This window comes from Varanus komodoensis, unplaced genomic scaffold (assembly GCF_004798865.1).
Source record: "Varanus komodoensis strain SLA01 unplaced genomic scaffold, ASM479886v1 scaffold113, whole genome shotgun sequence".
NCBI lineage: Eukaryota > Metazoa > Chordata > Lepidosauria > Squamata > Varanidae > Varanus > Varanus komodoensis.
In genome coordinates, this window is record NW_025335325.1 from 79,748 (window position 1) to 107,695 (window position 27,948).

Sequence of the window (27,948 nt, forward strand, 5' to 3'; positions counted from 1 at the left end):
TGATGGGCTGGATGAGGGCCAATAAAGTGAAATTCAATCCAGATAAGACGGAGGTCCTTTTGGTGGGTGGTTCGGGTTTCCAGGTGATTTTGACCTTGTCTTGGACAGGGTAGCACTCCCCCTAAAGGACAGGATACACAGCTTGGGGGTGCTCCTTGACCCAGAGCTGTCCTGGGAGGCCAATGTGGCAATGGTGGCGAAGAGTGCCTTCCTCCAGCTTCGGCTGGTCCATCAGCTGTGTCCTCACCTGGAAGAGCACTGCCTGGCAATGGAGACACACACTCTGGGAACAACTTCCCAGCTGGACAACTGTGGGACTGCCCTTGAAGATGGTTCGGATGCTTCAACTGGTCCAGAATTGAGCTGCCGGGTTGTTCAGAGGGACCAACAGTCACGAACATAGAACGCTGTTCCTTTTCCATCTACATTGGCTTCCAGTTGAAGTCTGGGCCCAATTTAAGGTGCTGGTGATGATCTAGAAAACCCTAAATGGCTTAGGGCCTGGTTACCTGAAGGAGCATCTCCTTCCGTATATGCCTGCCCGCCCCTTAAGATTTGGGCAGGGGGTCTTCTCTGGGCGCAGGATGGGGATTCCTGTAACTACATTATCTCACAATATATATTTTAAATTATGGATTTCAGAGAGAATACACTATCCCATCTCTATGACATTCAAAGAGAAATGAATGTCCAACTCCACTATTCCATGATTCTAAGTTCAAATAAATTTGATGGATTTTCCAAATGGGATATTAAAATGAAATCCCATGCTGTCCCCAGTTAAGTCTGTCTGAAGCTCTTCTTTGTCTTTTACATTCCAAAACATCACAGCCACATTCAAAGAAAGCAAGTGTTCAAGCATAGATTTTATTATTAATGAACTCACAAGTCCTTTCCACCAGAATGGAAAAAAATAAAGAAAAATTCACCGCCAGGCATGGAAAGTTCTGCACTAGCTTCATCAACATTCCTGACAATTTGTGCAGCGTACAAAAGAAGAAACCCAGACAGCAGCATGTGCTCCCAAATCCACACCCTCTGGAAAGGAATGTAGATTCCGTCAACAGAAAAAAAATGAAGCCTGGAGGAGCTGCCTCTAAGGAGAAAGGAACAAAAATTTCTCGGATCTCCTCCTGTGTTAGTCTTTACTGAAACTTCCTGGATTAATTCATGGATCTAAACTTGGGCTGGAGTTTTCTGCAATGGGGGAATTTTTTGAAATGGATTCTGGACATCTGGCTGCAAGGTTTTCCCATCGCAATATGCAGCATCTAACCCAAAGTAAAAAAACGAGAAATTCCAATGTTTTCCTCCCATATAAAACAAGTGTAAAAAATACTGAACAGAGATCTTCTTGGGTGATGCCCTTTTCAGTCCCAAGATTTCCACTGCTGCCCCTATTAGAGGCTAGCCATCTTGCTGCTGAATGAAGGGGTTTGGGATGGCCTCCATCCCATCCTGGGGGCAAATGAGGACCACCGAGGTCCCCCGGCAGACTACCAGCCCCAGCTGCCGGGTGTCCTCGGTGAGCTTGTACTGGTCATCTGGATCTGGAGAAGAAAAAAACAGAAAGAAAGAGCTGAGCCTGTTGACAAGCCTAATATGAAGCTGGAAAGAACCAAAAGGGCCAAGGAATAGGACAGGATAAAAATAGCCCAAATAAATAAATTAATACAGCCATCTCCTGCCAGCATGGTGCATGATTCTTCCGATTTCTTTATGCATTCAAAGGCTAAAAGGGCTGAAGCGTCATGTCCCTTAACAGACAGAGAACTGTCATCATCAGCTCATAGGAGAATAGCTAAAGGGGCCATTGAAGATCAGGGACATAAGATTTTTCGGTATTTATTGTATTTATCGGGGTATTTCCGACCAATCTGTTACAGTTCGTCTCTGGAAGGCTTACAATGTAAAACACTGAATAGATACAGCATGGTAACACACAACTGAGGATAAAAACGTAAGTAAAATGTTTAAACTTTAAAAGCTGTGACTGTTGGCCAGTTTAGGGCAAAGAAGGGGAGGCAGAAGGGGCCTCCCGGGCCATCTAGTCTGACCCCTGCTCCAGCCGGCTCCACTCAGAGAAACAAAGAAACCGAGCAAGGAAGAAGGGGCCTGCTGAGCCATCTAGTCTGACCCAGCTCTAGCCAGTTCTAACCCAGGGAAGGTATCAGCCAGTCGAGTCCAGCTTCCAGCTTCAGATGCCCCCTATCCTCATTCCACAGGCTCCCGGTGCATCATGGAATCATAATACGCACCTCTCATATATTCAATGGTACCATCCAGCACCAAATTCAGTAACGGGTCAAATCCTTTCAAGACACCGCTTGCTGTTTAAAAAAGAAAAAAAAAAAATCAGGTGCTCTCAGTAATCGAAGGCTGAATGTAAGATCCTGGGATTAAATTAAACTTTACACATTCAACTGGTGATTACCAAATTATTTAATTGAGCAGGGCAGACAGGACAATGCTGGGAGAGAAACTAAGGAATTAAATTGCCGTCATACCACCCCCGCCCCAGCTCCCAATTTCACCTGGCAAAGAACTCTGCAGTTTTAATTTACTAATCCCTGCTCAGAGATCTTTAAAGACAAACTTACATCATTCCAGATATTTAACAGCACTTTGTGAAATGGACCAAATGAATTTTGCTGTCCCCTTAGCAGTATTTCAGTTTTTATTTGCGAGGAACGCCTTCCTTCAGCTTCGGCTGATTAATCAGCTGCGCCCCTACCTGGAATACGACTGCCTGGCGACGGTGACACACGCGCTGGTGACTTCCCGCCTAGACTTCTGTAACGCGCTTTATGTGGGGCTTCCCCTGAAGACAGTCCGAACACTTCAATTGGTGCAAAATAGAGCTGCCAGGTTGCTGACGGGGACGGGGCGTTATGCTCACATGACTCCAGTCCTCCGTCAGCTTCACTGGCTTCCCATTGAAGCCCGGGCCCAATTCAAGGTGTTGATTATGACCTACAAAGCCCTAAACGGCTTGGGTCCTGGCTACCTGAACGAGCGCTTACGTCCGTATATGCCCGACCGCCCTTTGAGATCTGCGGGAGAGTCCCTTCTCCGGGAACCCTCCATGAAAGAAATTAGGAGAGTAAGTACCTGGAGGAGGGCTTTCTCTGCGGTGGCGCCCAACCTATGGAATTCACTCCCCAAAGAGGTCCGCCTGGCACCGTCGTTACTGGTTTTTTGGCGCCAGGTCAAGACCTTTTTATTTAAACATCATTTCAATTGTTAAAACATATGATCTGGCCTGGGCAACTTCTTCTTCCTTCTCTTTCTCCTCCTATATTTTTATTTTATACTGATAATTTTAATTTTGTATTTGTAAATCAATGTATTTTTTGTATTGTTATATTGAATGGTAATTTATGATGTACTATTGTATTTCAATGTATTTTATCATGTTGTAAGCCGCCCCGAGGTTTCGGCAAGGGGCGGCATAGAAATGTTATAATAATAATAATAATAATAATAATAATAATAATAATAATAATAAAACAAGCAACTTTGAAGACTTTCTATACGTTTAGCAAAAAAGGGTATCATGCCCCCTCCCAGCCTTCTCTTCTGAGGGCTGATCCTGCCCAGTTCCGTCAGTCCCTCCTCACAGGGCAGTGTTTCCAAACCCTGCATCATTGGCCCTCTGCTAGACCCTTTCTGATTAACCTGCATCTTTCTTCAATCTTGGTGCCCAGAACTGGATACGGTATTCCAGGTGAGGTCTGACTAGTGAGTACAGAGGAACTATACTTCTCGTGATTTGCAAGTCATACTTCTGCTAAGACATCCCACAAGTGTTTGCACTTTTTGCTGCTGCGTCGCATTGTTGGCTCGTGTTTAGCCGATTGTCCACAATGACTCCACGTTCTTTTTCAGTTCTGTTGAGCCACGTATTCCCCATCTTGTATCAATGCCTTTGGTCTCTTTTTCCTCGGTGGAGGACTTGGCACTTGTGCCTATTGAATCTCATTCTGTTGCTTTCAGCCCAGTGTTCAAGTTGATCAGCATCACCCTGGATCTTCATTCTGTCTTCCAGGGTGTTTGCTATCCCACACAGTTCTGTATCATCTGCAAATGTGATTCTCTTTCACTTCCTCATCTCAGTCATTAATGAAGATGTTGAAGAGCACCGGGCCCAGGACTGAACCCTGTGGCACCCCACGAGTTACCTCCATCCAATTTGAGAAGGTGCCACTGATGAGTCCTCTAGATGTCTGATTCAGCACCCAATGTTGGGTCCACCTAAGAGGTTTTCCATCTAGTCCAGCCTTTGCTCATTTGCTTATCAGAATGTCGTATGGCACTAGGGTGAAAGCTTTGCTGAAGTCTAGGTGGATTATGACTGTGTGCCTTATTCATGGGGGAGATTGTGAACACGTGAACTTGGTTACCACCATGGCACCAACAGGAGAGTAAAACAGTAAAAGAAGACTCCAGGAAACAGGAACTCCGGACATGGCTTACCTTCCCGGCCTCCCTGAAACTTCACACGGATGGTCTTGTCGATGTATTTCGACAGGTCCAAGATGCTCTCTTTCTTTTTTTTCTCCTTGTCCTAAATCAGAGCAGAAAAACAAGGAGCTCATATCAAGTCTCACAGTAAGTGGAGAGAAGGAAAGGGTGCTGAAGAGCCATAGGTTAGTGATACAGTCCTTGCTTTGCCTGGTGGCATAACCAGGTGGGAGAGAAACCATGCCTGAACCCTTGGCTTCTGCTGGCTGGTTGACTGGATAGACCCAGGGTTGGACTTAGTACAGGGAAATTCCGATGTGATCTAAGCATTTATTTGATTTATTTATTAGGATATTCCCCCCCCCCCCCGCCCTCCATCCATTACGGTTTGTCACTGGATGGCTTAGGACCTGGTTACCGTTGCATGCAAAGATGGGCATGATAAAGGAGAAAAATGAGGGGACCTAACAGAGGCAGAGGAGATTAAGAAGAGGTGGCAAGATTACACAGAGGTACTACACAAGAAAGAGCTTAATGTCCTGATAACCACGATGGGGTGGTCACTGACCTCGAGCCAGACATCCTGGAATGTGAAGTCAAATGGGCCTTAGGAAGTCTGAACAACAACAAAGCCAGTGGAGGTAACAGTATTCCAGCTGAGCTATTCAAAATCCTAAAAGACGATGCAGTAAAAGTGCTACACTCAATATGCCAGCAAATTTGGAAAACTCCGCAGTGGCCACAGGATTGGAAAGGGTCAGTTTACATTCCAGTTCCAAAAAAGGGCAATGCCAAAGATTGTTTGAACTACCTCACCACTGCACTCATTTCACATGCTAGCAAAGTGATGCTCCAAATCCTACAAGCTAGGCTCCAGCAGTATTTGGACTGAGAACTACCAGAAGTACAGGCAGGATTTCAAAGAGGCAGAGGAACTAGAGATCAAATTGCCAACATACGCCGGATCATGGAGAAAGCTAAGGAGTTCCAGAAAAACATCTACTTCTGCTTCATTGACGATGCTAAAGCCTTTGATTGTGTGGATCACGGCAAATTGTGGCAGGTTCTTAGAGAGATGGGAGTCCCAGACCATCCTATTTGTCTCTTGAGAAACCTATATGCGGGTCAAGAAGCAACAGTGAGAACATGATATGGAATCAATGATTGGTTCAAAATTGGGAAAGGAGTTCAGCAAGGCTGTATATTGTCGCCCTACCCATATGCAGAGCACATCATGAGAAAGGTGGGGCTAGATGAATCACAAGTTGGAATGAAGATTGCGGGGAGAAATAACAACCTCAGATATGCAGATGATACCACTCTCATGGCAGAAAGTGAAGAGGAACTAAAGAGCCTCTTGATGTGAGTGAAGGAAGGGAGTGCAAAAGTTGGCTTGAAACTCAACTTTAAGAAAATGAAGCTCATGGCATCTGGTCCTCTCATTTCCTGGCAAATAGATGGGGAAGAAATGGAGGTAGTGACAGATTTTATTTTCCTGGGCTCCAGGATCACCGCAGACAGGGACGGCAGCCAAGAAATTAAAAGACGCTTGCTCCTGGGGAGGAAAGCTATGGCAAATCTAGACAGCATACTAAAAAGCAGAGACATCGCCCTGCCAACAAAAGTGTGTATAGTCAAGGCTATGGTTTTCCCAGTTGCAATGCATGGCTGTGAAAGCTGGACCATAAGGAAGGCAGAGCGCCGAAGAATTGAGGCCTTTGAATTGTGCTGCTGGAGGAAACTCCTGTGAGTCCCTTGGCCTGCAAGGCGATCAAACTGGTCAGTCCTAGAGGAGATCAACCCTGACTGCTCTTTAGAAGGCCATATCCTGAAGATGAAACTCAAATACTTTGGCCACCTAATGAGAAGGAAGGACTCCCTGGAGAAAAGCCTGATGCTGGGAACAATTGAAGGCAAAAGAAGGGGACGGCAGAGGATGAGATGGCTAGATGGAGTCACTGAAGCAGTTGGTGTGAGCTTGGGTAGACTCTGGGGGATGGTGGAGGACAGGAAGGCCTGGAGGAATGTTGTCCTTGGGGTCGCGATGGGTCGGACGTGACTTGGCAACTAATACCTACAAGAACAAGCCGTCTAGAGGAGTTTTTTATTGGACAGGTTAGAAATATCCTGATAAATACAAATTAAATAAAACAAGTCGCTTTTCATCTTGTTATGGTTTTATCTTGTTATTGTATTATTGGCTATTTATTCCTCTCTAAGCCGTCCGGAGACGTTTTGTATTGGACAGGTGAGAAATATCCTGATAAATGGATAGTAAATAAATAAATTCTACACGAGGTTTTCCAGCGACCTCCTCTTCTAGTCCTCATGGTTCAGATCAGGGACTGATTTGAAATCGGAAAAGAGGAAGCGCCCCAACTCCACTGCTGCCAGCTCGACCCGGAGCTTTCTTTGGAAGCTCAGGTGACAGCGGTGGCGAGGAGCGCCTTCCTTCAGCTTCGGCTGATTAATCAGCTGCGCCCCTACCTGGAGTACGACTGCCTGGCGACGGTGACACACACGCTGGTGACTTCCCGCCTAGACTTCTGTAACGCGCTTTACGTGGGGCTTCCCCTGAAGACAGTCCAAACACTTCAATTGGTGCAAAATAGAGCTGCCAGGTTGCTGACGGGGACGGGGCGTTATGCTCACATGACTCGTCCTCCGTCAGCTTCACTGGCTGCCCATTGAAGCCCGGGCCCAATTCAAGGTGTTGATTATGACCTATAAAGCCCTAAACGGCTTGGGTCCTGGCTACCTGAACGAGCGCTTACGCCCGTATATGCCCGACCGCCCTTTGAGATCTGCGGGAGAGTCCCTTCTCCGGGAACCCTCCACGAAAGAAATTAGGAGAGTAAGTACCCGGAGGAGGGCTTTCTCTGCGGTGGCGCCCAACCTATGGAATTCACTCCCCAAAGAGGTCCGCCTGGCACCGTCGTTACTGGTTTTTCGGCGCCAGGTCAAGACCTTTTTATTTAAACATCATTTCAATGGTTAAAACATATGATCTGGCCTGGGCAACTTCTTCTTCCTTCTCTTTCTCCTATATTTTTATTTTATACTGATCATTTTAATTTTGTATTTGTAAATCAATGTATGTTTGTATTTTTATATTGAATGGTAATTTATTATGTACTATTGTATTTCAATGTATTTTATCATGTTGTAAGCCGCCCCGAGGTTTCGGCAAGGGGCGGCATAGAAATGTTATAATAATAATAATAATAATAATGATGATGATGATGATGATGCCCAAGCTGGGCTTGGGGATGATGCCCCACGGATTCGGCCCGGGGGCCAAGTAGAGGCGGCCTCTGCGAGAAAGCTAGGGGCCTGTCCACATGGATGGGAGGAAGGAAGCGTGGGGTGGGGGGGGGAGGTGGCCCTGCGGCCCAGGCCCGGGGAGGGGGCACCCTGGATCTCCTCCTGGGGGGCCAACGCGCGCTGCTCGGGGCAGGCGCCACTCACCGCCATCTTGCTCTGCGCAGGTCTCCCGCGCAGCGTCACTTCCCCTCGCACCGCCGCGGCTCCTGCCACCGGATCCGCCTGCCGGGCTCGCCCCTTCCGCCGATCGGGCGCGAGGGGGTCGGCCGGGGGGGGGCGGGCGGAGCAGCCCCTGCCCCTAATTAGCGTCCATGCAGCAGCGGAATGAGGACCGCACGGTCCGGTTTTGAAGGGCCTTCATTTCCCGGGCCTGGAGGCGCTGCTTCTGCTGCGCGAGCGCGCGGAAACGCCGCGGCCCCGTCGCGGCCCGCGCGGGCGGCGCGCGACCGGAAGTGCTGCCGTGCCGCGTTGCCGGGTAACCAGGCGCCGGCCTCGCCCGGCCGGAAGCGCCCCCCCCGCGTCGTCTCTGGCGCCGGAGAGGACAATAGGCGCGATGGCGGCGGCGGCTGCGGGGCGGCGGGGCCCGCCCGGGCCGCTGCTGCTGCTGCTGCTGCTGCTGCTGGCCGCCCAGGTAAGGCTTCCTCCCGGGAGGAAGCTGCCGCGCGGACGGGGTGGGTCGTGGGCCCCTTCGCCTTGCAGCCCGCGCTCGCGTCGCCCTTTTCCCCACCTCAGTAGTCCCTCCGCGAAATGGGCCCAAGCGCCTCTCCTTCCCCATCCCCCGGGGGATGCCCGGCACTCACTGGGTCGGTGTTGGTCGCCCAGCCGTGCCCGAGCCATCGCGACCCCGTCGACTCCAGGCTCTCCTGTCCTCCAGCTGGAATCCACCAGACCCCACACCCACCGCCCCAGGGACCCCATCCAGCCACCACCTCCTCCTCCGCCGTCCCTCCTCCTCTTGCCCTCGATCGTTCCCAGCATCTCCGGCGGGTTGCTCCTTCACATCAGGTGGCCGAAGTATCTGAGCTTCATCTTTAGGATCTGGCCTTCTAGAGAGTCAGGGGTGATCTCCCTTAAGTTGGTTTGATCTCTTTGCACTGAGTTGATCCTGCGGTAAATCGCACAGCTGGCCTCCCAGTGAACCGCTTAGTTATGTATGGAGCACGCCTACCTGTTTAAGCAGGGGAAGAAAGTCCCAGCATACTCACGTCAGGGAACTGTAGGGCTTTTTTCCTCCACTAAACATGCATAGGATTGAGTTAAAAATGCAGGAGTTTTTGTTGAGCTTTATATTTGCACCCAATAGCACTTAGAAGCAAAATTAAAATGTCCTTCCTCCCCTCCATGTTGTACGGTGGACAGGGGTTTCCTAAGATGTCCTAAATTCTAAATTTTTTTATTCTAAATAAATGGTTACCTGAAGGAGCGCTTGCATCCATATATGCCCAGCCGCCCCTTGAGATCGGCGGGGGAGGCCCTTCTCCGGGAACCCTCCATGAAAGAAATTAGGAGGGTGGGTACTCGGAGGAGGGCCTTCTCCGCGGTGGCGCCTAAGTTATGGAACGCGCTCCCCAGAGAGGTCCGCCTGGCGCCGTCGTTATTTGCTTTTCGGCGCCAGGCGAAGACCTTTTTATTCAAGCGGCATTTTAACTGTTAACATTATTGGTTTTATCTGGCCAGGGCGGCTTATTTTATACTGTACTGTTGTATTTTAATTTTATATTTATATTTTAATTTATATTATAATTATTTTAATTTATTGATGTGAGCCGCCCCGAGGCTTCGGCGAATGGGGCGGCATAAAAATGTTTTAATTAATAAATAAATAAAATAAATAAATCCCTGTGAAAATCTGCTTTCTGGGAAATTGGATCATAACGCTGGGAGCAGCATGGTTTTGTTTCCTGGCCAGGAAGGGTGGGAGTTGTATGACCGTTTATGGCTAATCAAGCGTAGGATGGTACCCTGAAGATCGTTTTGTAGGGCAGGGTATTTTGTCAGCACTCATCCAGTACTGGGACCAATATTAATCCAAAGCAAGAGATATTCTAGCTGTAAAGTAATTTGATTCCAATATAGAGGGTTTAATACCCTCCCCAGAGTAGTTTGCCTGGTGCCAACGTTTGTTATCTTTATTTATTTATTATCTATGTAAAATATTTCTACCCTGCTCTACATGAAAATTTTCCCAGGATGGCTTACAATAATTAGAACAATAAAGAAACAGAGCAATAAGTAAATGACATACATTTGTTGAAATTGGCCCGCCTACCGTTGAATGTTAGGGAAGGGGGAGTTTTTTTTTCTTTAACTGCTTTTATAATTTTATTCTGTTTTAATCTGTTTTATGGAGTCGTCCCTGGCCATGTCCACATTTTTGTTTCCTGGGGAGCGCGCGGGCGCTGCCATTGGCATGGTCATGGGCAATGGACGTAACAGTGGTGGGGGCTTAAGGTGTCCGCGTAGAAGAAGGAGGGACAGATGGCTGATACCTGTCCCTCTTTCTGGTTCTGCCCCCAGCCAGAGGGTGCCAGGGAGTCTCGTCAACCGCCCCTCAGGCCTGACGGTGCTGCTGCTCAATGCCAGGTCAGTCAATTATAAATCTTCCCTCATCCATGACTTGATTGCGGAGGAGGGGGCCGACCTGGCTTGCATAACGGAGACCTGGGCGGGGGGGGGGATGTTGCCCTCTTTCAACTGTGCCCGCCCAGGTATCTGGTTCAGCACTGTTCAAGCCCAGAGGGGAGGGGAGGGGGGGTCGCTTTGGTTTACCGAGCCTCCATCTCCCTCACAGGACTTCCGGTCCCTTCGAGGCCAGGGCTGGAGTGCCTCTACTTGGTGTTGGGCGACCGAGACAGATTGGGGATTCTGTTGGTGTACCATGCACCCTTCTGCCCAACAGTCTCCCTGTCTGAGCTGACAGAGACCGTCTCGGACCTGGTGTTGAGGACCGCCAGGATGTTGGTCCTGGGGGACTTCAATCTCCATGCCGAGGCTGGTCTGTCCGGGGCGGCTCAGGACTTCATGGCCTCCATGACGGCCATGGGGCTGTCTCAACATGTCTCCGGCCCAACCCATGAACGTGGACACACTCTGGACCTGGTTTTCTCGACGGGGCAGAAAGAGGGTGACCTGAGGGTGAGGAATTTATGTTTGACTCCCCTGTCATGGTCAGATCACTTCCTGGTGAGGTTTGTGCTCGAGAGCGACCTCTCCCTCTGTAAGGGTGCGGACCCGATTGTGTGGGTCCGCCCCCGGAGCCGGATGGATCTGGATGGATTCCTGAAAGCCCTGGGGGAGTTTCTGGCTGACAAGACTGGTGCTCATGTCGAAACTCTGGTTGAACTGTGGAACGGGGAGATGACCAGGGCTGTGGACACGATCGCTCCTAAGCGTCCTCTCCCACCGGGCAGAGCCCGCTCTTCCCCTTGGTATACACCTGAATTGCGGACGATGAAGCAGGTTGGGAGGTGGCTAGAGCATAGGTGGAGGAAATCACGGGATGAATCTGACTGAGCACACTTGAGAGCCCACTATCGAGCCTATGCTGTGGCAGTGAAGGCGGCGAAAAAGAAGTTTTTTTCCGCTTCCATTGCCTCCTCACAATGCTGTCCGGCGGAGCTTTTTCGAGTGGTGCAAGGCCTGGTTCACCCGGGTCCTAAGGAAGATCCGGTTCCACCCTCAAAGGCCCGCTATGACGACTTTGCCAGGCATTTCAGGGAGAAAATCGCTCAGATTCGTCACGAGCTGGACACCACTAATGAATCAGAGGTTTTTGGGGAGATGCCAATGCTGCCGTCTGGTCCAGAATTATTGGATGAATTTCAGTTATTGTGGCCCGATGATGTGGACAAGGTGCTTGGACGAGTACGTCCCACCACTTGCCTATTGGACCCTTGCCCGTCTTGGTTAATAAATAATTCCAAGCACGGGATTGGGACCTGGATCTTGGAAGTGGTTAACGCTTCTCTGATGGAGGATCGGGTGCCTGCCCCTTTAAAGGAGGCGGTAGTCCGACCGGTCCTAAAGAAAGTGTCACTGGATCCAGAGATGGCCACTAACTATAGACCTGTGGCCAACATCTCGTTTCTGGGCAAGGTGCTAGAGCGGGTGGTGGCGGGACAACTCCAAGCACTCTTGGATGAAACTGATTATCTGGACCCGTTTTCAGTCCGGCTTCAGACCCGGGTACGGTACTGAATCTGCCTTGGTCGCCCTGTACGATGACCTGTGCAGGGAGAAGGACAGGGGGAGTGCGTCCCTGTTGGTTCTTCTGGACCTCTCAGCGGCTTTCGATACCATAGACCATGGTATCCTTCTGGATAGGCTAGCGGGATTGGGGGTCAGAGGCACTGCTTTGCAGTGGTTCCGCTCCTATCTCAACGGCCAATTCCAGAAGGTGGTGCTGGGGGACTATGGCTCTGCACCATGGCAGCTATGCCATGGAGTACCACAGGGCTCCATTTTGTCCCCCTTGCTATTCAACATCTACATGAAACCGCTGGGAGAGGTCATCAGGAGGTGTGGGCTGCGGAATCATCAGTACGCTGATGATACCCAGCTCTACCTCTCGTTTTCCACTAATCCAGGTGAGGCAGTGGCTGTGCTGAACTGGTGCTTGGCCGAAGTAATGGGCTGGATGAGAGCCAATAAACTGAAGCTCAATCCAGACAAGACGGAGGTCCTGTTGGTTGGCGGATCGGGCTTTGGAGTGGGTGGGTTTGACCTGGTCCTGAATGGGGTTGCACTCCCTCTTAGGACAAGGTCTGCAGCTTAGGAGTACGCCTCGACCTGGAGCTTTCATTGGAAGCTCAGGTGACAGCGGTGGCGAGGAGCGCTTTCCTTCAGCTTCGGCTGATTAATCAGCTGCGCCCCTACCTGGAGTACGACTGCCTGGCGATGGTGACAGACGCGCTGGTGACTTCCTGCCTTGACTTCTGTAATGCGCTTTACGTGGGGCTTCCCCTGAAGACGGTCCGAACACTTCAATTGGTGCAAAATAGAGCTGCCAGGTTGCTGACGGGAACGGGGCGTTATGCTCACATGACTCCAGTCCTCCGTCAGCTTCACTGGCTTCCCATTGAAGCCCGGGCCCAATTCAAGATGTTGGTTATGACCTATAAAGCCCTAAACGGCTTGGGTCCTGGTTACCTGAACGAGCGCTTATGTCCATATACACCCGCCCGCCCGCCCGCCCCTTGAGATCTGCGGGAGAGGCCCTTCTCCGGGAGCCCTCCGTGAAAGAAATTAGGAGGGTAGGTACTCGGAGGAGGGCTTTCTCTGCGGTGGCGCCCAATCTATGGAATGCGCTCCCCAGAGAGGTCCGCCTGGTGCTGTCGTTATTTGTTTTTTGGTGCCAGGTGAAGACCTTTTTATTTAAACATCATTTTAATTGTTAACAATACTTGCTTGTTTATCTGGCCAGGGTGACTTATTTTATATCTTTTATATTTTTATTTATATTGTTAATTTTAATTTTATATTGTTATTTTTGTATTTTATTGTATTTTATTGTGTTGTAAGCCGCCCCGAGGCTTCGGCAAGGGGCGGTATAGAAATGTTCTAATAAATAAATAATACCAACAAAAAACAAAACAAAATGCTACTGTAAATATTAAAACCAGTTAAAATTCCTTATTCCTTAAAATAATGGGTAAATAAAAAGGTTTTGACCTGGCACCGAAAGGAATATAAAGTTGGCGCCAGGCAAACCTCTCTGGGTAGCACATTCCACAGTCAGGGCACCACCGCAGGGAAGACCCTGCTCTGGGTGGGCACCCTCTTTACCTCCTTCAGGGAGTGTTCCCAGAGCAGAGCCTCTGCTGTAGATCTTAAGTGGGGGAGGGCATATAGGGAAGGAGGCGTTTCTTCAGGTATCCAGGACCCAAGCCGGTTAGGGCTTTATAGGTTAATACCAGCACCTTAAATTGGGCCTGGACTTCATTCAGGAGCCAGTGTAGCTGATAGAGGACTGGCGTTATCTGAGAATGACACCCAGTCCCCATCAGCAATTTGGTGGCTTTCTTTTGAACCAGTTGAAGTAATAGGACTTATATGCTTTTCGGTGCCAGATTAAAACCTTTTTATTCTCCCAAGATTTTAAAGTGTAAAATGTTAATTCAGATATGATTTATTTCCAATCTCATTTTCTTTTGCTATTGTATTGATTGGATCTTTATCACTCTGTAAGCCATCCAGAGACATGTCCTGTTGGACAAGATAGAAATATCCTAATAAAATATAATACTCTTCCTGGTTAGGAGAAAAAAAGTCTCACAACTCCAGCAGAGCATTGCTGGCATTTGGAGGACTCTTCTCTTGCCCAAACAGACGGAGGCTGGCACAGTTAGAAACATAGAAACAGAGCAAGGCAGAAGTTGTCTCCCGGGTCATCTAGTCTGACCCCTGGCTCTAGCCGGTTCTGCTCATGACATGCCTACCATGTGCATGTTTAGCCTATTCTTGAACAAAGTAACATGAGTACTCTCTGCTTTTCAGCTGAAAAAGCCCCCTGAGCAACTGATATTCAGACAGCCCTCCTGTGGTTCCTGCTTTTGCATGCTTGCAATCTGAAAGATCCTCTGGGTGTTCATGGCTCTCTGATAGAGGAGAGGGTGCTTCTGCCATGTTTCCAACCAGGGAAAGCAACTGAGAATCAATCCTCTTAGCTTTCAAGGCTGTTGCAGGACAAAAGATATTCCCATATCATGCCGGTCCTATATTGTTTACACTGGCTACCAGTTGAAGTTGGGACCAAATTTAAGGTGTTGGTAATCACCTGTAAGGTCCTAAATTGCTTGGGTCCAGGATACCTGAAGGAGCACCTTTTATCCTATATGCCTGCCCACCCCTTGAGATTAGAGGCAGAGGCCCTCCAGTGGGAAATCCTCTTTGAAGGAAATCAGGAGGGCAGTTACTCGGACCAGGGCCTTTTCAGTGATGGTGCCCCATCTATGGAATTCACTTCCCAGGGAGGTTCCCCTGGTGCCATCGCTCTCTTCCTTTCAGCGCCAGGCAAAGACCTTTTTCCTTTCCCAGTATTTTAATAATTAACTGGTTTTGACCTTGTTTTTATTACTATTTTAGATGCGGTGTACTTTTTTCTTTCTTTTAGATGTGTGTTGTTGTGATGCGTTCTGTTTTTTGGTTTGTTCTCTGTAAGCTGCCCAGATAGTTTTTTAGCAATTGGGATGGCATACAGAAACCTTCAATAAATCAATCAATAAAAGAGAATAATGCATAGGAGTGCAGCCCTGTTTTGTATGCTCTTAATGTAGGAGGAGGCAACCTGGTGACATCCAGGTGTTTTGGACCATGAATCCCATAATCCTTGATAATTGTCTATGCTGCTGGGGCTTCTGGGAAGTGTATTGCAAAACATAGGGTGATTGCTAGATTGTCTTTGCCTGCTTTAAGGTCTTTCTCTTTGGTCCATTATTTGTTTATTTATAAAAGCGTTTCCATTCCATCCCCTACAGAACATCTCACAATAAATAAATAGAACAGAACAACCGCCCCCCCCCCGCATCGGACTAGTAATACTAAAATCCCAATTAAAATCAATTAATTGCCTATTTAACTTATATGCAGAGCACATCATGGGAAAGCAGGGTGGAGGGAACTAGATGAATCACAAGCTGGAATTAAGACTGCCGGGAGAAATATCAACAACCTCTATGATACCACTCTAATGACAGAAAGTGAAGAGGAACTAAAGAGCCTCTTGATGTGAGTGAAGGAAGGGAGGGCAAAAGTTGGCTTGAAACTCAGCTTTAAGAAAATGAAGATCATGGCATCTGGTCCTCTCACTTCCTGGCAAATAGATGGGGAAGAAATGGAGGTAGTGACAGATTTTATTTTCCTGGGTTCCAAGACCACCCCAGAGAGGGACTGCAGCCAAGAAATTAAAAGATGCTTGCTCCTGGGGAGGAAAGCTATGGCAAGTCTAGAAAACATACTAAAAAGCAGAGACATCAACCTGCCAACAAAAGTGCGTATAGTCAAGACTATTGTTTTCCCAGTTGCAACGTATGGCTGTGAAAGTTGGACCATGAGGAAGGCTGAGCGCCAAAGAATTGAGGCCTTTGAATTGTGGTGCTGGCGGAGACTCCTGTGAGTCCCTTGGACCGCAAGGTGATCAAACCAGTCAGTCCTAGAGGAAATCAACCCTGACTGCTCTTTAGAAGGCCAGATCCTGAAGATGAAACTCAAATACTTTGGCCGCCTAATGAGAAAGAAGGACTCACTGGAGAAGAGCCTGATGCTGGGAACAATTGAGGGCAAAGGAAGAAGGGGATGGCAGAGGATGAGGTGCCTGGATGGAGTCAGTGAAGCAGTCGGCGTGAGCTTGGCTGGACTCCGGGGGATAGTGGAGGACAGGAAGGCCTGGAGGAATGTTGTCCATGGGGTTGCGATAGGTCGGACACGACTTTGTGACTAGCATAGCACAGAATAATGGAAAAATAAAAGCGGGGTTTCTTGATGCCTGTAAAAATGTAATGTTGGTGCCAGGTGAACCTCTCTGGGGAGCATATTCTATGGTCGGGGTGCCACCACAGAGAAGGCCCTGCTCCAGGGACTCTCCCTCCTAATTGTCTTTCAGGAGGGCTCCCAGAACAGGGCCTCTGCCTCAGATCTGATGGGAGGGCACACAGGGGACAAGGTGCTGAGTCCCCCCCTCCTTTGTCCTCCTGCCCTCTGGAGCTGCCAGGGTGCTGTCTCAAAGTAACAGTCCACCATCGTATGAAGCGCAGGATGCTAGTCCTCCTTGATCCCGGCAACAGCACATCCGTTCTTCTCTGTTTTGCAGGTGTCTGGTGAGTTTGGCATGGTCCGTGTCTTCTCGGAGAGAGGGAGCAGCAAAGGAAAAGACTATTGTATCCTCTTCAATTCCCAGTGGGCCCACCTACCTCACGACCTGGGCAAGGCGGTGAGTCGATTCAAGCTGGCCTGAAGGGGCCTCTTTGGACCCCTCCTGGGCCTCAGGCAGACTCTCCAGCTGCTGAGGGTGCAGTGCCAAACTGAGAACTTGCTTCTAACCTCCTTGCTCCTTTTCTCCTCCAGGCCCCCCTTCTGCTGCAGGACCAGACGGTGTCTGTCTTGTGTGCGCCGTCTGACGTGCCCAATGGGGGCTTCTTCAACACAATCCCCATGGTGATGCGGGGGAATTGCACCTTCTACGAAAAAGTGCGCCTAGCTCAGATCAACGGTGCCCGAGGTCTCCTGATTGTCAGCCGAGAGAGGCTGGTGAGTTTCTGTCCTACCCTGTTTCCCCAGAAATAAGCCCAGTTAAGATTGTCAACCAGATGGACACATTTAGGATGGATGGATTGAATTATAAAAGAATAATATTAATATAGAATTAGAAAGACTGTCAGCCAGACGGATGCATGTAGGACATCCGTTGCAACGCATGACAGATGGATTGAATTATAAAAGAATGATATTAATATAGAATTAAATGTAAATAAATAATATTGTTGATATTAAAACTTTAAATGATAATAGAAATTATAATTAAGTATTTGCAAATCCCCAAGCGGGGATTTGGACGAGAGGCACAGACCTGTGTAAACAGATGAACGTGAGACTCATTGTTGAATGACAGATCTGAGGACAGACACACGGATAACGTGCGCACTTCATAATGAATGGGCGTGTTTCATAATTCGATACGTTGTGTGTTGTGATGGATGTGCCTCATGCACTCACATGTTGCCAATTCTGCCTCACAAGTCTTCAATTAACACTTGATTTAACGGTAGCTTTAAAAGGAATCCTGGTTTGAACACCCCCCCCCCCGCCATCCCCATGAGATGGGTGCAAAAGAAAGAGCGATTCCATTGATGACAAGAAGGGGATTGTGGAGTCCTCTCGAGGCAAAAATCTCACAGCTCTCAGAAGGAAGAATAAGACATCTGAAAATAAGCCCTGATGCGTCCTTTAGAGCAAAAATTAACCTAAGACCCGGTCTCATTTTCTGGGAAACACGGTAGTCTAACTGTAGCTCTCGAAGAGGCGCAGCTGCTTTTGAGGAATGGCACTGCCGCTGTCCGCTTTTCCCTCCCTGTTTTTTCTCCCACCATAGTGCCCCCTTCCCAGTAGGGTAAGGAGGAGATGGAACCTTGCAGGGCCTCAGGCCCCCATTCTGGACTGCAGGCCGCCATTGCAGGTGTCAGAGCATCTCCACCTCCGAGGTGCCGTGATGGAGGTGTCTCAGCTCATGCCGAGGGTGGACAATCACCCTAGAGGTGGGAAGAACCCCATCTAGCCCCTTCCTGCTGCTCATTCCATCCCAGTGACATGGCAAGTCTGTAGAGAAAGTGCTCTGCCTCTCTCCTGGGTCTTGGAGTTGGAAGGGGCTTCTATTTTCCACTGCATTTCTGTCTTGGGCACAGAGCACTTGCTTGTCAGGGTCTGTTTCCAGCACTTGATTTAGCCCTTCCTAGCGCTAATACGTTTGATTTTCTTTGTGACCTCCCTCAATATTAATACTCCTTCCTGAGCCTTTTCTTAACTATCATGGTTCTTTGAAAATGAGAAATCATCTGCCATTTGCACAGCTGCTTGAGGCCTATGCAGCATATGTGTTTAATTTATTGTACTATTCCATGTTTCCATGATCCAGGGGTTGGACCTGATGGCCTTCACGGCCCCTTCCAACTCTGTTATTCTATGATCCTATGAAAACATTGGGAAGATTAAAAGGATTTGACCTGGCGCTAAAAAGAATGAAGTGAACCTCTCTGGAGAGTGAATTCCACAGTTGGGGTACCACTGCAAAGAAGACCCTGCTCTGGGGAGTCACCCTCCTCATCTCCTTCAGGGGGAGTCTTGACTTTCCTTCTGAAAGTGTCCCAGGCCCGTCAATTCTGAAGAAGCGGCTCAGCGCCTCTTGTGTTACCACCGTCCCCTCGTCACTTTTCTCATTCTATCCTCCTTCCTTCTTTATTCTATTCTATTCTGTTTTAGATATTTGTATGCCGTCCTTTGCGAGAACCTCAGGACGGCTTACACAAATAAAATTCCAAAATACATAAAATAATGTAAATAAATTGACATCCCACTCTGGCTGCAAATAAAATACGGTAATAAAATTCAATATAAAATTTATTAAAATATTGATTAAATAAAAAGGTCTTGACCTGGCGCTGAAAAGCATATAATGATGGCACCAGGCGGACCTCTCTGGGGAGCGCATTCCATAGACGGGGCGCCACTGCAGAGAAGGCCCTCCTCCGGGTGCTCACCCTCCTACTCCCGGAGGGCTCCCGGAGGAGGGCTTCTGCTGCCAATCTCAGAGGGCGGGAGGGCAAATCGGGCAAATACTATACAGAAGACTGCCCCCAAAAGCAAATGCCAACATAAGAGGAACTTTCCTCAGGACTACAACAAGGTTAAAATGCCTCTGCGGCTGCTCTGATCCAATTAATTACCTGCCACTCCCCAGAATCTGATACAATTCCCATTTTAAAAAATCCAGCCCATTAGCTACAAGGGCAGGTCCCATCTCCTAGGGAGCTGGTGCTGCAAACAGAGAAGCACGGTGTAAAACAGTCTTTCCCGGCCAGTTCTGCTGTGACTCCCAGCATTCCTGACCACTGGCCATACTGGCTAGGGCTACCTGGAGGCGAATCCTAAAACATCTGGAGGACAAAGAGCGGAAGACCCCTACAGCAAAGACTCCTCTAGTCTGGCAAAAACTAGCCCAACTAGAAGCAGGTCTAGCCACTGAATCTCAAGCATGCTTACTCAGAAGTAAATTCCAGTGAATTCAGTAGTGTTTACTCCCAAGAAAGTAGCCCTGCTGCTATTCAGTTTTCAGCAAACAGTAAGAATGGTTGTGTTTTCAGAAAAACCTGGCAAGAATCTGCAAACACTGAGCATACCAAAATTCAAAATAAGTAATGAATTTTTTAAAAACCACTTTCGGTAAACCTTTGACCACACAGATAGAAAACATGTTCCCCTGCCCCCCAGATATGGTAGGAGCACGATTCCCATCAGTCCACACAGCATAGCTACCCGTGATGGATGATGGCACTTGTACCCTCTCACCGGCCACAAATTCCCTGACCATGTTTTTCAGAGACAACATCAAAAAATGCATGTAAGCATGATTTGCAAATGATCTGTAGAGCAGTGGGGGGCTTTCTTCTGTGGGTAACCGCTCCTGGACCACATGGCAGTGGGTGGGGAAGGGAAACTTACACCCTTCCTCAAAATTGCCTCCCCCACTGTTGTGGGGGGAACTCCCATGGGCTCCAATGAGAGGCTTTCTTTCATCTGACTGCTGTGCGGGAAGGGACAGGATAGGGCCTCCAGAAAGTCCCAGAGCCCAAATGGGCCATATCCGGCTGGATCGCAGTCACATCCCCACCACGACCCACATTTAATAAGCCTTTGGAACCACCTCCGCCAAGGGTACCTCTTAAGTCCTAGGCAGGCATCCACAAGAAACAACCTTGGAGGACATTCTGAGAAGCAGACCCACGTTTCTGAAATACGACTCTCTGTGGTTCGCATTTGAAGGACTGAAAGGCAGAGTCCGTTTGGAAAGAATATGTATTTTCAGGTTTTCCACAAACTGTCAGAGTCGGCCCCTGGGAGCGAGGCAACTCTGGCGGGCTAAGGCCCCCGCAGGACTGGGAGGTCTCGCAGCAAGGACTGCTAGTCCCAACTGCAAAGCAGGAGGTTACTGCCAGGAAATTGGTCTGGAGAGTAGACTGGGAACTACGATCCAGACCAGAGACAGAGAGAAGCCCAAGTCAAAAGTTCAGTTTAGTGCAAGCCTGCAGAGGGAAAGATGGGCTGAAGGGCTGAGGGAGAAGGCAGAGTTGAGCTGCAGGCAGCAGGCAAAGCAGGAAGGGGAACAAAAACGCAGGCCTGAATCAGGAAAACAGTCTCAGGCAAGTCAGAAAATAACTTGGGAAGTGTTAAGGCCATGCAGGGCCCATGAGAGAGCTCAGGGCATCTCCACAGAGCCACCCTGCGAGGGAGCTTGAGCTACCAGCTAAGATGGGGGCAGGAAAGCACGAGACCCCGGCTCACACAGACCTGGTAACCCACCTACAAGGAGAAGTTTGCATGCTCCAAGGCAAAGAAGAACCAGCCTGGAAGACTGTCTGTTCTAACCTACTTCTTGCATATGCCTAAGTCCGCTTCAGTGGGGGGTGTGAGCAGGCCGGCTGGGGCCCAAGCTGATGTCATTGCCCCGTCTTCTGCCATCAGTGCATACACTAGATTTTGAATTGCGTGGCTTTGTAACAGCATCTATGTGATGCCTGTGAAGTCCTTAAATCCTAAACCCTCTTTGAAGGAGGTTAGGAGAGTGAACCATTGGAAGAGGGTCTTCTCTATGGTGGTGTCCCGGCTTTGGAATGCGCTCCCCAGAGAGGTGTGCCTGGTGCTGACATTATATGCTTTCCTGCACCAGGTCAAGACCTTTTTGTTGTTGTTGCTGGTCGCAAAGTTGTGTCCAACTCATCGCAACCCCGTAGACAACGTTCCTCCAGGCCTTCCTGTCCTCCACCATTCCCTGGACTCCACCTAAGCTCACCCTGACTGCTTCACTGACTCCATCCAGCCACCTCATCCTCTGCCGTCCCCTTCTTCCTTTGCCCTCAATTGTTCCCAGCATGAGGCTCTTCTCCAGGGAGTCCTTCCTTCTCACTAGGTGGCCAAAGTATTTGAGTTTCATCTTCAAGATCTGGCCTTCTAAAGAGCACTCAGGGTTGATCTCCTCTAGGACTGACCAGTTTGATCGCCTTGCGGTCCAAGGGACTCATAGGAGTCTCCGCCAGCACCACAATTCAGTGGCCTCAATCATTTGGCGCTCAGGGTTCCTTATGGTCCAACTTTCACAGCCATACATTGCAACGGGGAAAACCATAGCCTTGACTGTGCGCACTTTTGTTGGCAGGTTGATGTCTCTGCTTTTTAGTATGCTGTCTAGATTTGCCATAGCTTTCCTCCCCAGGAGCAAGCGTCTTTTAATTTCTTGGCTGCAGTCCCCGTCTGCGGTAATCTTGGAGCCCAGGAAAATAAAATCTGTCACTACCTCCATTTCTTCCCCATCTATTTGCCAGGAAGTGAGAGGACTGGATGCCATGATCTTCATTTTCTTAAAGTTGAGTTTCAAGCCAACTTTTGTGCTCTCTTCCTTCACCTACATCAAGAGGCTCTTTAGTTCCTCTTCACTTTCTGCCGTGAGAGTGGTATCATCTGCATATCTGAGGTTGTTGTTATTTCTACTGGCAATCTTAGTTCCAACTGGTGATTCATCTAGCCCTGCCTTTCTCATGATGTGCTCTGGATATAAGTTAAATAGGCAGGGCGACAGTATACAGCCTTGCCGAACTCCTTTCTCAGTTTTGAACCAATCAGTGGTTCTGTGGCCAGTTCTCACTGTTTCTTGTTGACCCTCTTATAGGTTTCTCAAGAGACCAATAAGATGGTCTGGTACTCCCATCTCTTTAAGAACCTGCCACAATTTGCTGTGATCCACACAATCAAAGGCTTTAGCATAGTCAATGAAGCAGAAGTAGATGTTTTTCTGGAACTCCCTAGCTTTCTCCATGATCCAGCGTATGTTGGCAATTTGATCTCTAGTTCCTCTGCCTCTTCGAAACCCGGCCTGTGCTTCTGGTAGTTCTCGGCCCACATACTGCTGGAGCCTAGCTTGTAGGATTTGGAGCATCACTTTGCTAGCATGTGAAATGAGTGCAATGGTGAGGTAGTTCAAACAGTCTTTGGCATTGCCCTTTTTTGGAACTGGAATGTAAACTGGCCCTTTCCCATCCTGTGGCCACTGTTGAGTTTTCCAAATTTGCTGGCATATTGAGTGCAGCACTGTTACTGCATCGTCTTTTAGGATTTTGAAAAGCTCAGCTGGAATAGTGTCTCCTCCACTCGCTTTGTTGCTGCTCAGACTTCCTAAGGCCCATTTGACTTCACATTCCAGGATGTCTGGCTCAAGGTCAGTGACCACCCCATCATGGTTATCAGGGACATTAAGCTCTTTCTTGTCTAGCTCCTCTGTGTAATCTTGCCACCTCTTCTTGATCTCTTCTGCCTCTGTTAGGTCCCTGCCATTTTGGTCCTTTATCTTGCCCATCTTTGCATGAAACGTTCCCTTCATATCTCCAATTTTCTTGAAGATATCTCTGGTCCTCCCTGTTTTATTGTTTTCTTATTTCTTTGCACTGTTCATTTAAGAAGGCATTCTGATCTCTTCTAGCTATTCTCTGGAATTCTGCATTCAGTTGGGTGTACCTTTCCTTTTCTCCCTTACTTTTCTCTTCCCTTTCCTCAGCTCTTTGTAAAGCTTCCTCAGACAGCCATTTCGTTTTCTTGTATTTCTTTTTCTTTGGGATGGTTTTAGTTGCTACCTCTGGTACAACGTTGCGAACCTCTGTCCATAGTTCTTCAGGCACTCTGTCTGTCAGATCTAATTCCTTAAATCCATTTGTCACCTCTACTGTATATTCATCAGGGATATGATTTAGGTCATACCTGAGTGGCCTAGTGCTTTTCCCTACTTTCTTCATTTTAAGCGAATTTTGCAACAAGAAGCTCATGATCTGAACCACAGTCGGCTCCTGGTCTAGTTTTTACTGACTGTATGGAGCTTCTCCATCTTTGGCTGCAGAGCACATAGTCAATCTGATTTCTGTGCTGACTGTCTGGTGATGTCCATGTGCAGAGTCGTCTCTTGGGTTGTTGGAAAAGTGTTTGCTATGACCACCGTATTCTCTAGATAAAATTCTACCAGCCTGCGCCCTGCTTCATTTTGTACTCCAAGGCCGTACTTGCCTGTTATTCCGGCTATCTTTTGGCTTCCTACTTTAGCATTCCAATCCCGCATGAAGATAAGGACATCATGTTTTGGAGTTAATTCTAGAAGGTGTTGTAGGCCTTCATAGAACCGGTCAACTTCAGCCTCTTCAGCACCAGTGGTTGGGGCAAAGACATGGACTACTGTGATGTTGAATGGTTTGTCTTGGATTCGAACTGAGATCATTCCGTCATTTTGGAGACTGTATCCCAGTACTGCTTTTCCTACTCTTTTATTGACTATGAAGGCTTCTCCATTTCTTCTGAGGGATCCTTGCCCGCAGTAGTATACCTGATGGTCCTCTGAATTCAATTCATCCATTCCTGTCCATTTTAGTTCGCTGATTCCATGAAGGAAACCTTTTTATTCATCCAGTATGTTAAAGTTTTAAAAAATGTGTTTTCAAATACCAGTCATGGGTTATCAGTGTTGTTAATATTATTATTGTTTGGGCTATTAATAGGATGTCTTACATTGTTGTATTTTTGAATCATTGTTGTCAGCTGTCCAGAGACACATAGTGATTGGGTGGGTTAAACATCTTCCCAGTCAATCAATCAATCAATCAATCAATCATAAATCCCCTCCATCTGTTCCCTCTTTTGTGGCCCCAGGTCCCCCCTGCTGGCAACCGTAGCCAGTACGAAGAGATCGACATTCCGGTGGCCCTGTTGAGCTACACTGACATGTTGGACATCGGCAGGGTAAGCACTCTCCCATGCAGCGCGTGGTCCTTTGGGATCGCTGGCAGGCAGCGCGTTCCCCCTCTGCCTTTCTCTCCCCCTCACCCCCTTTCGGTCTGTGTTCCTTCAGAGCTTCGGGCCCTCAGTGACGGTGGCCATGTATGCCCCCAATGAGCCAGTCCTGGACTACAACATGGTGATCATCTTCGTGATGGCCGTCGGCACGGTGGCCGTCGGCGGGTACTGGGCTGGAAGCCGAGATGTGAAGAAGTGAGTGGGAAGGGCCATTGCGGCAGGGAGGCCTCGACCCCTCAGAGTCCCCATCCTTCCTCGGGGCAAAGCCTGGCATTTCAGCTGTGGGAATCCAGCCGTTCTGCCCCGTTGCTGGTTGCTGATCTTTGCAGGGCCTCTGCATCACCCCTGGTCCCCTGCTCACGATGCTGCCGGCCCTCAGTCCTGCCCCTTGAGCGGCGAGCGGCGGCGCTGGGATTCTGACACTCGCCTCCTCAGAGCCACCCAGTCCTGGCAGCTTGGCTCCTGCTGCTTGGCTCTGTTGTACCTCTTGCTCTTCTTACCAGTGCCCTTCCCTGCTGAAACCCCTCCCTCACCCACTGCTGATCCCAGCAGCAAATATTCTGGGGGGACGTGTTCCTGGACATGGAGGCTCTGCAGGCGTCTTCATTGATTTGGTAGCATTCATCTGAGTACAGTAAAAACTTGGTTTGCGGGCATAATTTGTTTTGGAAACAAGACTCCAAAGCACTTGTATAGCAAAGCAAGTTTCTCGATTAAAATTATGGCAACTCAGATGCTTTGTTCCACAACCCTCCCCCTATTTATTTATTTATTTATTTAAAACATTTCTCTTCCATCCTCCACGACAACATCTCAAGGTGGCTTACAAAGCTTAAAATTAACAACAGTAATAAAATACAATCAATAATACAGTAGATGATAAATAATAGTAATAAAATACAGTCAGTTAAAACAATAAGAAAAATTGAATAAATCACATTCAAAAGAAAATATATATAATAAAAATGCAACTGTTACTTAAACTTCCAAAATCCCTAATTCTTAAAATGTCATTCAGATAAAATGATTCCAATACTGTCATATAATACAAAACAATACAGCAAATACAAAATATAAAGAAGAGAAAAATCAAACAAATTACCTTTGAAAACCTTCGTGGCTGGTGTGAGGGAGACGAGGCAGAGGAGGGCAATTGTGGCGGATGCCTTTCACGATCACAGAATCACTATCAGCTCAAGGGCATCTTTTTCTTTCTGGGCAACTTGAACAAGAAACCCTCCACATACCATTGAACTGGTTTTTCTGCGCCTCACATTTCTCGAAGGCTCGTGAATTCTCACATGGTCCACGAGCAGGGGCCTGTCTTTGAAATCCCCACTTGTGTTTGCACAAAACAAGAGGGTGAGATGGCAGTGAGAGAGAGAGAACCGTTGGCCCAGTTGCGATCATGCGATGTTCGGTGGCAAGTCCTCGTCTTGCAATACACGGCTCATTTATCAAGTTAAGATTCATTGGGAATGTTTGCTCGTCTTGCAGAATGCTCGCAGAACGAGTTACTCGCAATCCAAGCTTTTCCTGCATCCTTCTGTACTTACCCAGAAGTTTGTGGGGTAGCTACTGCCATTACTTAAACAAGAGGATCCCTGCTCCTGCCCGGACTCCATTCAAAAAGAGCCCCACATTAAAGGGGGAAGGAAGGACAAAGAAAGATGGGAGGGACATCGCACTTCGAGGCCGGTGGGATGACCCTCTCCCCCTCTCCTCTCCCTCGACTGGTGGCAGTCAAAGGAGCAGGAGCCATTATCTATTTTATTTATTCATGTGCATCTATCTCTCTATCTATCTATCTGTTTGCATCAATTTATTTGCAAATCAATCCTCTAATAAATTTATTTGCATTGCTGTGATGGCAATAATCGCTGACGCCTTCCTCAGCAGCTTACAATGTCCAACATACCCACAGTAAAAACACAGTAAAAACCAATTAAAACTTTTATTTATCTATTTATTTATTAGGGGTATTTCTAACCTGTCCAATTACTGTACGGCTCTGGACAGCATACAGTAAATCACCCAGTACATGCATCATAATAAATATAATAACCCAAGACTGACATAGAATAGATTAGACATCTATAAAAATTCAGAGGGGCTGTTCCTTGGCCAGCATGACTCGTAGAGCAGCTTACAGAGATGGCTGCTCGAAATTTAACGCATGACACACAGGAACAATTGGCCTGGAGAGAAGAGGATGTATGGAATTGAGTTCAAGAAAAGGCTGCTGAAAGTGATGCTAAGAATCCCCGAGCAGATGCTTGGAGAGGGTGGTCCCAACATCCTGTGAGGGGAAGAATCGGGGCGCTGCTCGGGAAAGGTCATTCAATCACAGATCAGCCCCACTTCCATGCTCCTGGCAACCCTGTTCACATGCTGTGATTGCAGCCACCCCTTCTTGGCCAGCACAATGGCCGTGTGACGGCCCTGCTGCTTGGGCCTGGCCCTCTCCAGCTGCCCCACTGTGCGGGAGGACTAGAGAAGAGAAAAGGGGCTGGGGGATTGTTTACATCCAGTGGACAAGATCCTAAGGCATCTGATTTATTTTTACTTATTTCTTTAATCCCATTTCGATGCCACCCCATAACCCAAAGTCTCTCTGGGTTGCTTACAGTCCAAGAACATAAACACATACATAAATGCAATAAAACAATTCTTGATCATAGAAAAGAGAAATCCATAAATCAAAACACCTCGGATAAAATAGACTCACACATACCAGTAAAGACAGCCAGTGAATTAACCATTGATCTACCAGGTGTCCCAGTCCAGACCACCTGGTTCTGTCCCTGCTTGCTCTTGGGGAGCTCCTGATAGTTGATCTCTGCAGGACTCCTGGAGGAACAAGGTGAGCGATCCACTTTTGCTTGGGCTGCTGACAGCCTTTTCTCTTCCAGGCGATACATGAAGCACAAGAGGGACGACGGGGCTGAGAAGCAGGATGACGAGACGGTGGACGTGACCCCTATCATGATCTGCGTTTTCGTGGTCATGTGTTGCTCCATGCTGGTTCTTCTCTACTACTTCTACGATCAACTTGGTAGGGACTGCTTGCTTGATGGGAGACACCCAGAGGGGTTGGGAAGCCTTGCTTCCTGGGGCCAGTTGAAGCTCCCCCTTACGAAACAGAAAGCCAAACATTGTGTTTCCCCAAAAATAAGACTAACCAGAAAATAAGACCTAGCATGATTTTTCAGGATGCTCAGAATAGAAGTGCTAGCCCAAAAATAAGCCCCGGTTAAGATCGTCAGCCAAACGGACGCATTTAGGACACCCATTGCAACCCACTATGGACGTGTTGAATGATAAAAGAATAATATGCATATAGAATTAAATAGAAAGATTGTCATCCAGATGGATGCATTTAGTTCCAGAGACTGCCGTGTGTTAAATGAGGAGCAGCCCCTTCTTTTGGTAGGCATGGCTCATGGTGCGCATGTCATGAGCAGAGCCAGCTGCAGCTGGGGTAGGACTAGATGGCCCGGGAGGCCCCTTCTGCCTCACTCGCTTTCTGTGTCTCACTGAGCGGAGCCGGCTGGAGCTGGGGTCAGACTA

General features: G+C 48.2%; 2 protein-coding genes across 3 annotated transcripts in view; one reads left to right on the top strand and one right to left on the bottom strand.

Moving 5' to 3' along the window:
* Positions 1 to 848: 848 nt before the first annotated feature.
* LSM7 (LSM7 homolog, U6 small nuclear RNA and mRNA degradation associated) lies at positions 849 to 8,163 on the bottom strand. Its single transcript, XM_044421018.1, has 4 exons — positions 7,933 to 8,163; positions 4,477 to 4,567; positions 2,259 to 2,330; positions 849 to 1,550 (listed from the first exon to the last, which is right to left on the bottom strand). Exons 1-4 carry the CDS (start codon positions 7,936 to 7,938, stop codon positions 1,408 to 1,410), a joined length of 312 nt encoding a protein of 103 aa, XP_044276953.1. The 5' UTR covers positions 7,939 to 8,163; the 3' UTR covers positions 849 to 1,407.
* A 218-nt stretch (positions 8,164 to 8,381) lies between these two features.
* The window catches only part of SPPL2B (signal peptide peptidase like 2B), a 35,503-nt gene continuing 15,936 nt past the window's right edge, over positions 8,382 to 27,948 (top strand). The window contains exons 1-6 of one of the 2 annotated variants that reach the window (XM_044421016.1): positions 8,382 to 8,419; positions 16,595 to 16,714; positions 16,849 to 17,031; positions 24,235 to 24,324; positions 24,434 to 24,573; positions 27,291 to 27,433. In XM_044421016.1, the coding sequence (XP_044276951.1) occupies positions 16,613 to 16,714; positions 16,849 to 17,031; positions 24,235 to 24,324; positions 24,434 to 24,573; positions 27,291 to 27,433 (658 nt within the window). In that variant the 5' untranslated portion in view covers positions 8,382 to 8,419; positions 16,595 to 16,612. The remainder of the gene's footprint in view (positions 8,420 to 16,594; positions 16,715 to 16,848; positions 17,032 to 24,234; positions 24,325 to 24,433; positions 24,574 to 27,290; positions 27,434 to 27,948) is intronic. The other variant, XM_044421015.1, reaches the window with a different exon arrangement.

Bases quoted from the DNA above. Each gene is read 5' to 3' on its own strand.
- LSM7 (XM_044421018.1), bottom strand. The intron at 2,331-4,476 runs GTAAGCCATGTC...TTTTTTAAACAG, and splicing joins GTTTCAGGGAGGCCGGGAAG to CAAGCGGTGTCTTGAAAGGA. The intron at 1,551-2,258 runs GTGCGTATTATG...TTTCTTCTCCAG, and splicing joins TACCATTGAATATATGAGAG to ATCCAGATGACCAGTACAAG.